This window comes from Bos grunniens, chromosome 15, assembly GCF_055505025.1.
Source record: "Bos grunniens cultivar Pamir isolate PY7600 chromosome 15, Bosgru_T2T1.0, whole genome shotgun sequence".
Taxonomy (NCBI): Eukaryota; Metazoa; Chordata; class Mammalia; order Artiodactyla; family Bovidae; genus Bos; species Bos grunniens.
This window is the reverse complement of record NC_141179.1, coordinates 22,897,085-22,912,286: the sequence shown is the minus strand read 5'-3', so window position 1 is coordinate 22,912,286 and position 15,202 is coordinate 22,897,085. Positions and strand designations below refer to the sequence as shown.

General features: G+C 40.3%; 1 protein-coding gene across 3 annotated transcripts; it reads right to left on the bottom strand.

Moving 5' to 3' along the window:
* Nucleotides 1–3,571: 3,571 nt before the first annotated feature.
* On the bottom strand, nt 3,572–15,169 carry SDHD (succinate dehydrogenase complex subunit D). Of its 3 annotated transcripts, none has more exons than XM_086339210.1 (4): nt 15,016–15,169; nt 12,235–12,351; nt 10,728–10,872; nt 3,572–4,536 (listed from the first exon to the last, which is right to left on the bottom strand). In XM_086339210.1, the coding sequence occupies exons 1-4, from the start codon at nt 15,140–15,142 to the stop codon at nt 4,371–4,373; spliced, it is 555 nt and encodes a 184-aa protein (XP_086195336.1). In that variant the 5' UTR covers nt 15,143–15,169; the 3' UTR covers nt 3,572–4,370. The 3 variants fall into 3 exon arrangements, with proteins under 3 accessions (XP_086195336.1, XP_086195337.1, XP_086195338.1); XM_086339211.1 differs by having other exon boundaries at nt 15,091–15,169; XM_086339212.1 differs by lacking the exon at nt 10,728–10,872 and having other exon boundaries at nt 15,091–15,169.
* Between the last annotated feature and the right edge of the window lie 33 nt (nt 15,170–15,202).

Genomic DNA, 15,202 nt, shown 5'->3' with positions numbered 1-15,202 from the left:
GGGAGTTTATAGTCATGACTTTTTCAGACATCCATATTTCTGTATATACAATATAAAATTGTATTAGATGACAACTGATTTTTTTTTAATTCAGGTAGAGAAAGCAGCAATAACTTTTAACTAAAACCTTCTATATTTTTTGATTGCTGTTCAACTTGCTACCATTTAGCAAAAAGCAAAATTCTCAGTGTTTCCTCAAATCTTATTGCTTTACAACTGTAGCATACCATCCATTAAAAATAAAAAGATGAAGCAGATATATATATACACACTAGATATAGTAGGTGCAATAAAAATATACATAAATTTGAAAAAATGGATATTTGTCTATTTCTCAAGGGAATTTTTACAGTTCATGAAGGTAGAAAATTTAACAAAATAATGTTTGTGAAACATGCTAAAATCAAAATTTAAAGCTAAAGGCTAAAGCTTTAAATATATATTTGTATATGTATATAATCATAATATATGAAGATATATGAAGATTAGTAAGTAAAAAGGCCTTATAAATTATTTTTACAGGCAAAATTAGTAGTAGAAAATAAGATTTATCTTTAAATATAGTATTTACGCCTTTATCATTCTCTTGAATTAGTCTTTGCAAAAGTTCTTCACTTCTAAGTTTCCTGTTGTGTATATTGTCACTCTAAAGCAAAATGTTTTCTTGTATTTTGGTATCTTTGACTTAAGCTTATTTTTAATAACCAATATTCTCTGATAGGCTGTTTCTTTTTATTTCCTAAGCTCAAAAGGCTTAAATTCAGAATAACAGAATTGTTAAGAGGTCTTTTATATCTAAACTTTCTTTGGAGTGTCTTGGATGACTGTAATGTTATTTTCTTACCTCATGAAAGGAGAGATACTAAAAATAATTAGGTATGTTTTGTATTCTTTGTAGTTCGATTAGCTAAAACACTCTATGAGCTGAAACTTTAAAATATCCCAGAGCTGTACTGTGGGATACAGATGTTCAACAGGACTTTTCTTTCTTTACTAACCTAACCTCTAACTTCATTCCTTTAAACCATTCTTGTTGATGTGTGTTTTAGTGATGCTTACTCAAAATTAGGAACCACATAAGCTCATTGCCTTCTATATTGTTTGTCTGCTTCTTTTATAAGTAACTGTTCCAATTAAAATCTAACTGCCTTTCTTCCCCTTGCTGATAAAAGAGTAATTTTAGTATTGTTCAACAGCTATTGCAAGCTCAGCCACATTGTAAAAGGTATTCAACATGTGTGTCATAGCAAAGTAATACCTAAAATTTAGTCTGTCATATTGACAAAAAATGCCAAGTCTACAAAATCTCTTTTCCTGGGTATCTCACAAATCAAAAACTTAGTGACCTATCCCTCCAATGAATGAGTTAAAACTGTCACTCAGTCATGTTTGACTCTTTGTAACCCCAAGGACTGTAGCCCACCAGGCTCCTCTGTCCATGAAATTCTCCGGGTAAGAACACTGGAGTGGGTTGCTATGCCCTTCTCCAGGGAATCTCAACCCAGGAATTGAACGTGGGTCCCCGGCATTGCAGGCAGACTACCATCTGAGCCACCAGGGAAGCCCCTCCGCTACCATATCTAATTTTCCTTCAAAATTTAATGACACTGATTCTCATTTTTCATAATGAAAAAGTTGAGTATAGCCTCCCTCCCTCTTTTCACATGCCAGTATAATTCTTACTGATTCTAAGTTCTAAATATGTCTTGAATTTCTTTTCACTCTACTATGGCCTTCAGAATTTATTATATTTTCTGGATCACTGAAATAACCTGTTACCTCCCTCAAATTCACAGCTGCCAGCACAACCTATTTGCAATAAACATGTGATCCTGTCTTCGGCATAATTTACAATCTTCCGTGACTCGGGTGTTCTCAAGGTGGTCTCAGTTACTTACCATGGCACAGAAGGCACTACAGTCAGTCTCTGGTGCAGTTGGACCAAATCACGTGCCATCTTGTTTATCTGCCATCCATCCTCCAGTCACCCAGCTTCCTTGGCCACGTATCAAGTCCTCATCTTTCAGAATCCAGGTCAAGACTCTTCTGTCTCCCAGGAAACTTGCAAGCAAATTGTTTCCTTTGTTATATCCCCATTCAATGTACTTTATTATTGCACATATTACACTGTATTGCAATCATTTATCTGTTGTCCCAACTAGTCTATGAGTTCCTTCTGAGATAAATTCCTACCTCTTAAAAAAAAAATTCCTACCTCTTTTGCCACAGTACCAGGCATGGTGCCAATTATAGAAGCTACTTAACACCTATCAAACAAATGAATGTTGACTTCTACCTTTGAAAGTGACTCCTACTTTCCACCACCACTGTCTTCCACATCTATCTTGTCACACACCCTTCTGCCTCCAGTTCACCGACCTTCCTGATGACACCTGAATTCTCTCTGAAGCACAATTCTTATCACGTCCTGCTTAACCTCAGAAACTTCCTACTGCTGTCAGCCCCGGCCTCATCTTCCCTCTACAGTGGTTCATAGCAACCCATTGATTTTCCAAAGTGATAGGTGAGCTCCAACCTAATAACAAAACTGAGCAGGACTAGGGGCAGGCGTTACCCAAGCAGCCTCGACTCTAACATTCAATCATCACCTAACTAGCCCATCAGCATTCAGTTCAGTTCAGTCACTCAGTCGATCCAACTAGGATCTGATGGTACTGGTGATAGCTACAAGATTCCCACATTACTCAGTTACTGCGCTCCCATTTCGCTTCTATGGAAAACTCCATTTCTCCATTCCATTTTACAGCAGTCGGGTACTGGGGGCTAGGTGGGGATGGAGAAATGACTTTAAGGGGAACACTGTCTATAGAGATTTTAAAACAATAATGAAACAGACTAAAGGTCAGTCTGCTTTTTATCATCATCATGAGCCACCAACTCTGAAGAAAGCCAGTAATAAAAAATACTCCTCCCCACCAAGACAGACCAGCCCACCACCACCACTCTTTGACAAAGCACTACTATTCAGGCACCACCCGCTTCTGAAACCTTTAACCTGCCCCCAGACAGAATTAACCACCTCTTCCTAAATCCTTAATACACATCTGAATCTCCTACAAGACTGTAAGCATGTTAAGGGGACCTCATCTTTAACCTCCAGCATGAACACTTACCCTTCTAGCCACCTCCCCTTCAGCAGTTTGTGGAGTAAGGTCCTCAGTGAATGAAATGCACCCAGTCCCATTTAATCTATGTTGCTAGATGAAACCATCCTGCCTTACACTCATTCCTTAGACCAGACTAACTGCATACAGTATATAATTTGAATATAAAGGATGGCATTCACAGAACACCATAATCTGGACCTAATTTTAATTCCTACTACTTAATCTTAGTCTCCTCATACCAAACTACTTATACTCAGTATATTTCTGCCTATTATATGAAAGTCTTTTCTGTATTACAGTACTTTGTGTCTAACTTACCTATCTGCTAAACTCAGAAAGAAATTAAAGGAAATACAGTCCTGCTTCAGAGCCATATATGTAACAGACACTCAGTTCTACCAAATAAAACTAGGAACAATTAAGACATAAAAGAGTAGAATAAATTTTTATTATGCAGCATTTTATTTTTTTAAAAAATTACCTTCATGGAATACATTTTCACATTAGAAATTCCCAGTGGGAAAACAACAACTTATCACTTATAATTTTATATTTGTGGACAGATTATTTTAGGACAAGTAAAATAAACACATTTGAGGATTAAGTCTTGGTTTAGAATCTGCAACAATTTGAAACATCTATAAAGGGACCTCTTCCCTAAATGGAACTTCTCTACATTCAGAAGCTCTCCAGGCTCTTCTTTCTAGGATTTAGAAATCAGTAATGTGAAATATCAGCATTTCTAATTTTCAAATTTCCCTAAGACATGTAACCATCAGTAACTGGTATCAACTGAACAGAGGGGGAGGTTTACAAAAACGAAACACTGCCTAATTTTCTGCAGTCTTTACTTATGAATTAAGTCTTTCCCTTTCTCCATCATCCTAGCACAAACACAGACATTTGATCAGATATCGAGAGTAATAAAGCTGAATTCCCTTTAAGAGTTTGATCAATTAAAAGGCAAAAAGCTCATATATAATGTTCAGTTATACTATGAGACTTATGAAAAGCTGAGACACTCCATTAGCTCCCCAGAATACAAAATTCAGTCTTATAACTTCTTAAGATACAACTTCTCTCAAATCTTTCTTCAAAGATTAAATTCTAAAAACAATCAGGTGATTAGGAGAAGAGGTTTGTCTCACCAATGTTTTTCCTTCTTATTGTGAGTTGAAATGGCATGACAGAGCAGAGGCAAGGAGGTGTACAATCAATTCTCAAGGTATTAAGTCTAAAAGGTCAGAGCTTCCACAGCATAGCCACAGCTTTGCAGATGCCCACGTCATGATAGTTGAAGTAACAGAGCCCAGCAAAGGTGAAAGCCGAGAGCACCAAAAGGCCTGTCTTGGCAGCTTTCTGCACTGCATCTCCATGAACATAGTCAGTAACAACTTGTCCAATGCCCCTGAAGGAAAAAAAACATCACAGTACAAATGAAAAGCCACAAGTAATGTCAGGTTAGAAGGCTATTCAGTTAACTTGGCTGCACAACATAATCAGTCAAGGTCAAAATGCAATTCATGGTAACAAGTGCGTGCCAAATAAGCACTTTAATCCTTTGTATGGCCAAATAACTCTCCTTTGTAAACATATATTTTATTTATTTAGCTATTCATTAATTGAAACATCTGGATGATTTTGCCTTTGGGGCTAAAATAACACTGCTCTGAACATTATGCTACAAGGTTTTGTGTGGATGGGGACATATGCTCTCACTTTCAGTAGGTATACACCTACAAATGAAATTGTTGCGTCAGATGGCAACTCTCTGTTGTTAACTCATATTATAACTCTGTGGTAAAAACTTGTTAGACCTGACAAACTATTTTCCAAAGTAGCTGCAATGTTTTACATTCCCAGCAGAGATATATGAGGATTCTAACTTGGTGACCCTTGTAACAGTCCATCTTTTTGATTACAGCCATCTGAGTAGGTGTATGGTGGCATCTCAATGTGGTTCTGATTTGCATTTCTCTAGTAACAAACACGGGCGCAGGAGGGCCTAGAGGAGCTATCCCACGTTGAAGGTCAGGAAGGGCGGCGGTGAGGAAATACCCCTCGTCCAAGGTAAGGAGTAATGGCTGCGCTTTGCTGGAGCAGCCGTGAAGAGATACCCCACGTCCAAGGTAAGAGAAACCCAAGTAAGACGGTAGGTGTTGCAAGAGAGCATCGGAGGGCAGACACACTGAAACCATAATCACAGAAAACTAGTCAATCTAATCACACGAGGACCATAGCCTTGTCTAACTCAATGAAAATAAGCCATGCCCTGTGGGGCCACCCAAGACGGGCGGGTCATGGTGCAGAGGTCTGACAGAATGTGGTCCACTGGAGAAGGGAATGGCAAACCACTTCAGTATTCTTGCCTTGAGAACCCCATGAACAGTATGAAAAGGCAAAACAATAGGATACTTAAAGAGGAAATCCCTAGGTCAGTAGGTGCCCAATATGCTACTGGAGATCAGTGGAGAAATAACTCCACAAAGAATGAAGGGATGGAACCAAAGCAAAAACAATACCCAGTTGTGGATGTGACTGGTGATAGAAGCAAGGTCCGATGCTGTAAAGAGCAATATTGCATAGGAACCTGGAATGTTAGGTCCATGAATCAAGGCAAATTGGAAGTGGTCAAACAGGAGACGGCAAGAGTGAACGTCGACATTCTAGGAATCAGCGAACTCAAATGGACTGGCATGGGTGAATTTAACTCAGATGACCATTGTATCTACTACTTCGGGCATTTCTTAGAAGAAATGGAGTAGCCATCATGGTCAACAAAAGAGTCCGAAATGCAGTAAGTACTTGGATGCAATCTCAAAAATGACAGAATGATCTCTGTTCGTTTCCAAGGCAAACCATTTGGTATCACAGTAATCCAAATCTATGCCCCAACCAGTAACGCTGAAGAAGCTGAAGTTGAATGGTTCTGTGAAGAAAGCTGACTGCCGAAGAATTGATGCTTTTGAACTGTGGTGTTGGAGAAGACTCTTGAGAGTCCCTTGGACTGCAAGGAGATCCAACCAGTCCATTCTGAAGGAGATCAGCCCTGGGTGTTCTTTGGAAGAAATGATGCTAAAGCTGAAACTCCAGTACTCTGGCCACCTCATGCAAAGAGTTGACTCACTGGAAAAGACTCTGATGCTGGGAAGGATTGGGGGCAAGGGAGAAGGGGACAACAGAGGATGAGATGGCTGGATGGCATCACTGACTCGATGGACCTGAGTCTCAGTGAACTCCGGGAGTTGGTGATGGACAGGGAGGCCTGGCATGCTGCGATTCATGGGGTCGCAAAGAGTCGGACACGACTGAGCAACTGATCTGATCTGATCTGATGAAGACCTACAAGACCTTTTAAAACTAAACCCAAAAAAGATGCCCTTTTCATTATAGGGGACTGGAATGCAAAAGTAGGAAGTCAAGAAACACCTGGAGTAACAGGCAAATTTGGCCTTGGAATACACAATGAAGCAGGGCAAAGGCTAATAGAGTTTTGCCAAGAGAACGTACTGGTCATAGCAAACACCCTCTTCCAACAACACAAGAGAAGACTCTACACATGGACATCACCAGATGGTCAACACCGAAATCAGATTGATTATATTCTTTGCAGCCAAAGATGGAGAAGCTCTATACAGTCAACAAAAACAAGACCTGGAGCTGACTGTTGCTCAGATCATGAGCTCCTTATTGCCAAATTCAGACTGAAATTGAAGAAAGTAGGGAAAACCACTAGACCATTCAGGTATGACCTAAATCAAAAATCTTATGATTATACAGTGGAAGTGAGAAATAGATTTAAGGGCCTAGATCTGATAGATAGAGTGCCTGATGAACTATGGACGGAGGTTCGTGACATTGTACAGGAGACAGGGAGCAAGACCATCCCAATGGAAAAGAAATGCAAAAAAGCAAAATGGCTGTCTGAGGAGGCCTTACAAATAGCTGTGAAAAGAAGGGAAGCGAAAAGCAAAAGAGACAAGGAAAGATATAAGCATCTGAATGCAGAGTGCCAAAGAATAGCAAGAAGAGATAAGAAAGCCTTCCTCAGCGATCAATGCAAAGAAATAGAGGAAAACAACAGAATGGGAAAGACTAGAGATCTCTTCAAGAAAATTAGAGATACCAAGGAAACATTTCATGCAAAGATGGGCTTGATAAAGGACAGAAATGGTATGGACCTAACAGAAGCAGAAGATATTAAGAAGAGGTGGTAAGAATACACAGAAGAACTGTACAAAAAAGATCTTCATGACCCAGATAATCACGATGGTGTGATCACTCATCTAGAGCCAGACATCCTGGAATGTGAAGTCGAGTGGGCCTTAGAAAGCATCACTACGAACAAAGCTAGTGGAGGTGATGGAATTCCAGTTGAGCTATTTCAAATCCTGAAAGATGATGCTGTGAAAGTGCTGTACTCAATATGCCAGCAAATTTGGAAAACTCAGCAGTGGCCAAAGGACTGGAAAAGGTCAGTTTTCATTCCAATCCCAAAGAAAGGCAATGCCAAAGAATGCTCAAACTACCACACAATTGCACTCATCTCACACGCTAGTAAAGTAATGCTCAAATTTCAGCAAGCCAGGCTTCAGCAGTATGTGAACCGTGAACCTCCAGATGTTCAAGCTGGTTTTAGAAAAGGCAGAGCAACCAGAGATCAAATTGCCAACATCCACTGGATCATGGAAAAAGAAAGAGAGTTCCAGAAAAACATCTATTTCTGCTTTATTGACTATGCCAAAGCCTTTGACTGTGTGGATCACAATAAACTGTGGAAAATTCTGAAAGAGATGGGAATACCAGATCACCTGACCTGCCTGTTGAGAACCCTATATGCAGGTCAGGAAGCAACAGTTAGAACTGGACATGGAACAACAGACTGGTTCCAAACAGGAAAAGGAGTACGTCAAGGCTGTATACTGTCACCCTGCTTATTTAACTTATACGCAGAGTACATCATGAGAAAGGCTGGGCTGGAAGAAGCACAAGCTGGAATCAAGATTGCCGGGAGAAATATCAATAACCTCAGATATGCAGATGACACCACCCTTATGGCAGCAAGTGAAGAGGAATTAAAAAGCCTCTTGATGAAAGTGAAAGAGGAGAGTGAAAAAGTTGGCTTAAAGCTCAACATTCAGAAAACGAAGATCATGGCATCTGGTCCCATCACTTCATGGGAAATAGATGGGGAAACAGTGGAAACAGTGTCAGACTTTATTTTTTTGGGCTCCAAAATCATTGTAGATGGTGATTGCAGCCATGAAATTAAAAGACGCTTACTCCTTGCAAGGAAAGTTATGACCAACCTAGATAGCATATTCAAAAGCAGAGACATTACTTTGCCAACAAAGGCCCGTCTAGTCAAGGCTATTGTTTTTCCAGTGGTCATGTATGGATGTGAGAATTGGACTGTGAAGAAGGCTGAGTGCCGAAGAATTGATGCTTTTGAACTGTGGTGTTGGAGAAGACTCTTGACAGTCCCTTGGACTGCAAGGAGATCCAACCAGTCCATTCTAAAGGAGATCAGCCCTGGGATTTCTTTGGAAGAAATGATGCTAAAGCTGAAACTCCAGTACTTTGGCCACCTCATGCGAAGAGTTGACTCATTAGAAAAGACTCTGATGCTGGGAGGGATTAGGGGCAGGAGGAAAAGAGGACGACAGAAGATGAGATGGCTGGATGGCATCACCGACTCAATGGACGTGAGTTTGAGTCAACTCCGGGAGTTGGTGATGGACAGGGAGGCCTGGCGTGCTGCAATTCATAGGATCGCAAAGAGTCGGACACGACTGAGCGACTGAATTGAACTGAATAACAAACACATTTTTTCATGCACCTTTTGCCATTTCCATATCTTCTTTAGATAAATGTTAATTTTCCCTATAAAAAGGTCCCTTTGGCTATATGTGGTGAATGGACCGTGTAGGCAGAAGGGCAATAAGAACAAAAATAGAGAACTAGTTAGGAAGCAACTGAAGTAGCTGAGGCAAGGCTGCTGGCTTAACTTGCCTTAAGCTAGGGTGGTGATAGTGAGGATACCATCAAGTGACAATTCAGGCTATATTTTGAGGAGAGAACTAAAAGAAAGAGCTGATGGACTGGTGGCGGGGTTAGGACAAAAAGTAGTATTTAGAATGACTCCTAGGATTTTTGATTTGAGCAACAAGACTTAATTGAATTATTGAAGAACAGGAGAGAAGAAGCTTGTGAGGAAAAACTGAGAGATTTGAGGGGAAGAGTGATTTGGGGCAATATTACACTGGGGATGCCTACTAGATATCCCAGTGGACAACTGGAAATACTAAGTCTGCAGTTCAGGAAAAGAGGGCCATGTGGAACAAAAAACAAAGAGGTCTATCTGAACTCACCTGGGGGAAGTATGTAGGCAGAGAAATTTAAGAAAGCCAAGAACGAGCCTAGGGTTCAGACCTTCATTATTCGGAGGTCAGACAAGAGGAGGTGCTGGCTGAGGAGACAGAGAAGGTATATAGAGCTGGTGGGGTGGAAGAAAACAAGGTAAGGATGGTATCTAGGAAGCCAAAGAAAAATTACTTAACGAGAGATCAGTCAATTAAGTTGAATACTGCCAAGTTCAAGTGGAGAACAAAGAACGGACAACTGGTTTGGAAAAATGAAGGTCTTCAGTGATTTTTGTTGAGAATGACTTCAGTTAAATAGTTGGGATAAAAGCCCAATCAATGCAGGTTTAAAAAAACGGGATACTAAAGAACTAGTGCACAATTACAGACAACTCTTTCAAGTCTTTTTTGTGTATGTGTAAAAAAGGAGAGAATTAATAAGGTAACTGGAGAAGTCAATTGCAATTATTTACATGTATGACTTTAGGACTTCCCTGGTGGTCCAACGGTTAAGACTCACTTCCACTCCAGGGCACACAGGCTTGATCCCTGATTAGGGAATTAAGATAAGATTCCATATGCCACCCAGCATGGTCAAAAAAAAAAAAAAAGCATGACTTTAGATTTATCTCTTATTCTGATTTTTCATCAATTTAGACTGATCTTCTTTCAAGATACACACATTAGAGAAATCCTACTGTACTTGTGATCTAGTATTTCAAGAGCAACTGGGATCATTTACTGTGCAAGGTCTATCTGGTTGAAGGGTAATTCTCCTAACCAATGCTTACGAAGTAAGAAAACTAGGTAAGCAAACAACCCCTTTAATACTATCAAGAAAATGATTCTGACAAATTATTTAACGTCCCTGGGATTTAGTTTCCACAGACGTTAAATAACAGGCTTGGCTAAGATACTCCCTCAAGTCCTTTCAGTTCTAACAATCCAAAAAACACCTCCCCATCCATGACAGCATACTGTCCTTGCCAAACCACATAAAATGGGGAACTCTCAAAAGCAATGCTAAGTTCAAAAGCCTCTAAAATATGAAAAGGAAGACATCTTACAGGCACGTGGATACACAAATTTGGGCATGTAAATATTTTACGTATGTTTTATTGTTCTCTTCAGATCTTCAGTATTTTGAGCAACTTCTCCCTCATATGCAACTGTGAGATAAGCTCACAGCAAACAAACTGCACAGACAAGGTAAGACTGAAAGGACTGCTGTACTTGCCAGTGACTGTGAAGAGTGAGGGTTGCAGCCAGAGAGTAGTCCATCGCAGAACACGGATTCAAATAAGCAGCTGGAATTAGGCCCAGGAGCAAAACACTGACAACCCTCTCACCAGTCCAGTGGAGAGATGCAGCCTTGGAACCAGCTATAGAAAGGAAGGACGAGATTCCTAAGAGTTTCAGGGGAAATACACATCTCAGTATTTGCCACAAACTAACCCAAACCAACAGAACGGCAAACAGTATGCATTTAAGATTTAACTCTGAGCATAAAGTGGGTAAGAGAAAGGAGGTAAATGAGAAAGATGCAATCTCCCTTCTCTGAAGTCTTTCAGCACAGGGTTTCTCAAGCCTACATACATTAATTAAAAGAGAGATCCACTCTGCTTAGAGGCAAGATGATGGATGAAATATTGTTGCAGAATTACCAACCTTGGACTTCATTATAATAGACAGATACCTTATAAATGTAAGCTGGTGACACCTGAGGAATTCCTTTAAAACATCAATCTTATTTTACACCTGATCTTTCTAAGTAATATTAAAAATCCTCCCAAAAGAAAATTAAGCCTGTCAATTAAAAGAGAAGCACAGTTCTAATGTCAACTTTTAGGATTATGGCTCTTCTGTTCTGTTACTTATAAATAGCCCAATATAGAGAAGGAACATGAAACTTTCTTTTAAACAAGTAAAAATAAAATGGGCTTTAAACATCTCTTTGAAAGCCTCTTTTTTGGGGGGGTTACATACCCCTTTGGGAATGTTTTATTAATGATGGAGTTACTTCCTGGAAAAATCCACACAGATACACACGTTACAAACTATGTACACAACCCTGGGGACCTTCCTTCAGTCCCATGCACCCCAAGTTAAAATCGCTCTGCTAAATCTAACTGAACAAAGTTCATCAACAACTTTTCAAAGCTAAAATAATTCTAAATAGCAGAAAAACTATACTTGCTTAATTATTCATAACTCAGAAGCAGCTTTCAAGTGACAGGCTTAAGAATCAAAAGTCTTTATCTCTATAAAATACTGATGTTTCTAGACTTTAAAAATGAAAATAGTTACCTCAGTATTCACCTATGGATTTTCTAAGACTTAACAATACCTAAATAGTATTCATCCAAGAAATAACATGATTTTAATAGCAACCTAAATAAAAACAAACATATCATTATAGCTATGAATATGCAAGATTTTAAAAACTGTCTGCTATTCTAAATTATCCAGATCCAGCTCCTCTGCAATAAATAAAGGTAACTAAACTATATTGAACAGATTGTCCCTACAGAGCTATTTTCTTTTAAGAAACTTAAACATTTTAAAAAGACTTAGACCAGAAGGTTCTGTATAAGTGGAAATGGCATCATTCAACCGTGCTAGCATTGTGTGCCCACAAGTGTAGATTAGGTCTTCACTTGACAGAGCTGGACACAAGAGTTCCCCTCAGAGAGAGCAAGTCCTGCCAAAGGCATGATAATCAGCGCAGACAAAGATGCACATACAATGGTGGCTGGGTGACAGGTGAATATGCTGTGTTCCACACCATCCTTGAGCAGGTTGGTCCTGGAGAAATCCTGAGACAAGAGCTGGTCTGACCACTGGGTTTCGGAGGAACAGAGCTGAGGAAAGAGACATCAAGGGAATCATAAGCACCTTTCCTGTAACAGGACTGAGACTTTCTACATGACCATAGATAAGCTGCTGCTGCTGCTGCTTAGCTGCTTCAGTCATGTGTGACTCCATGTGACGCTATGGACTGCAGCCTGCCAGACTCCTCTGTCCATGGGATTCTCATTGCCATGCCCTGCTCCAGGGGATCTTGCCAACCTAGGAATCGAACCCAGGTCTCCTGCATTGCAGGCTGATACTTTACCACTGAGCCACCCAGGAAGACCCATAGGTAAGCTACTTAACCCCAAATAGGGAATCACCAGCTAATCTGTAAAATGTGGATAGCATCTATTTCACTGGGTTGCTGTGAGACTAGACTAAGCAGCCATGGAAAGACTGATAAATCGATGAACACTTCTGCAAAAAGGGCTTCACTTTGACCAATTCTCAAAAATTAATTATGGCTCTTTTATCCTTTCATTCATCTACTCATCCAACAAACTTTTACTACATACAAAACTATGCTCTGCACAACAGCAAGAGAGATAAAGACAAAGTCTTTGTCTTCAAGTAATTCAGCCTAGTTTGGGAGATACGACTTTCTTTTTCAAGATCAATTTCTGTGCTTGCACGCCTGAACTCATCCCTTTCTGTCCTCTTATAGATCTTGGTTAAAAAACAGGCAGACCTAAGAACACCCAAGCCTATCAATACCGACTATGAGATAATGGACAATTAAGTTAAATAGGCTCTCCAAGCCTCAATGTCCTCATTTGTAAAATGAAAACATTGGTATTTACTTCATAATACTCTGCTGAAAATTAAGTAATATATGTAAGATGTTCAACCTAAGTCCCACAGTGTTATAAGCACTCAATAAGCACTCAATAAAAGATAATTTCTCTCCTGTATCTTTAACCCCTCCTTTCTTCCTACTGACCATTTTCCCTCAACTGATGCAATATACTTAACCCCTCCCTTCATCCTATGTCCTATAATGCCCATGCACTCTTCCCCTCCTTTCTTCTCTTTCTAAACATGCTTCTTTAAAGTGTTGTCTAAATCACCTTGACTTCCTCACTTCCCTAAAATTCTTCATGGCCTGCAACTCGTCCTTATCCCCACCAAAGCTGCATTCATGAATTACCAATGTTCTCATGTGACCACATCCAACATCTTATTGGGCCTTTCTGCACGAGGCACTGGTGGCCACTTCTCCCTTCTTTTCTCTGACAGAACTCTCTTCAGCTTCTCCCTTTGATTTTCTGATCATTATATATCAGTCTCCTCCTGCATTTGCTCTTAAATGCTCACCCAGGAGTCCATCATCTGCCCTTTGCTCTCCTTGCTGCCTAAGCCCACCCCTAGACATTTTGTCCACTCAACTTCTAGAGCCTTTAGGTTAGTGACAGTCAACTCTGTATCCCCAGGTTTGATATCTCTCCAGAGTTTCAGAAGTTTGAGTACCTGCAAGCTCTGTCCCCTGAAGTACCCCACCTGGTCCTCAAACTCACTATGGAAAAAACTAAAATCACCCTTCAACTCGTCTTCTCATTCAAACTTGCCTCTCATTTGCATGTTCCTCATTTTATTTAATGATATCCTAGTCACTCATCAACCTAAACCAAAAATCTGGAAATCATGTAAGACTTCCCTTCTAAATTCAGTCAAATACCAAATCATACTCATATAACTCCTTAGCATTTCTTGAGACAATCTTCTCTTACGTACTACTTTCCAAGTTCAGGACCTCACCATGCTTGCCTAGACTACTACAATAAGTGTCTCAATTCATCTCCTAACTTATGTCTTGGCTTGTCCCATCTCCCATGATGGCCATCTATAATATCAAACAGTTACCAAGGTGGTCAATCTAACTGCAAATCTATGTCAAATCTTTCACTTTCTCCCTTTCACACAAAGAAAAATGCATACTCCACATCAAGACAAATTTTTCTGAGATTTGATTTCAGTTTACTTTTCCAGAACCATCTCATTCCTCACCTTGAGCTTCATGTTCTAATATCCGATTTGTTTTCTCTCACAACAAGCAGCTTCTATGCCTTTCATCATTGCTTCTGCTCATCCCACTACCTCTAACTGTAATGCCCTTCTTCCTGTGGCCTTCCCTACCCTCAAGACTCAAATCGGGCACAGCTCCTTCAGGAAGTGAGACAGGATAATCCTTCCAAAACACAGAGCTAGTATAGTCTTCTGGATTGGCATACAACTTAGATACTGTGCTGTAGTTTTTGCTTTCTGTCATATTATGCTTAGATGTTTTCCTATAAAAATGGAAACTCTTTAAGAATTGGAACTACGCTTTCTCACATTTTTAACCCAATCATACTACAGTACCTTGTATAACACAAATGCCCCCTCGATGATTATCGAACTGAACGCCAAGGGAAACGACCAATACGTAAATTGGGACTTAAGACACTGACACTCTTTTCTGATTCAGGGTGGGAACATTCCAAAAACAGGGAATGAGGAGAAAAAGAGAACTCGTGAACACAGCCGCAGCAGGACTGTAACTTTCAGACTACCCCATCACCACGTCAGCCCAGAGGAGGGGAAATATGCACTCGGGTGGACATCTGGACCCTAAGACAACGCTGGTCATGCTGTGCCAAAGGAAAGGAGGGACACCCCTGTTCAAAAGGTCTCACCGCCCAGCAGACGAATCCTAACCGCATCCCTTTCCCCGGCTGGAGGTTGTGCTGAGAACCTCCGGCTGCCCTCACCTCGCCCTTCTCTGGCGCCGCAGAGGACACTTAGCCTCCAGAGAGCCGCCATGTCGCTCCGGAAGGTTCAAGGTCAATCAGCAACCCGGAAGCAGTCATTCGACAACATCCG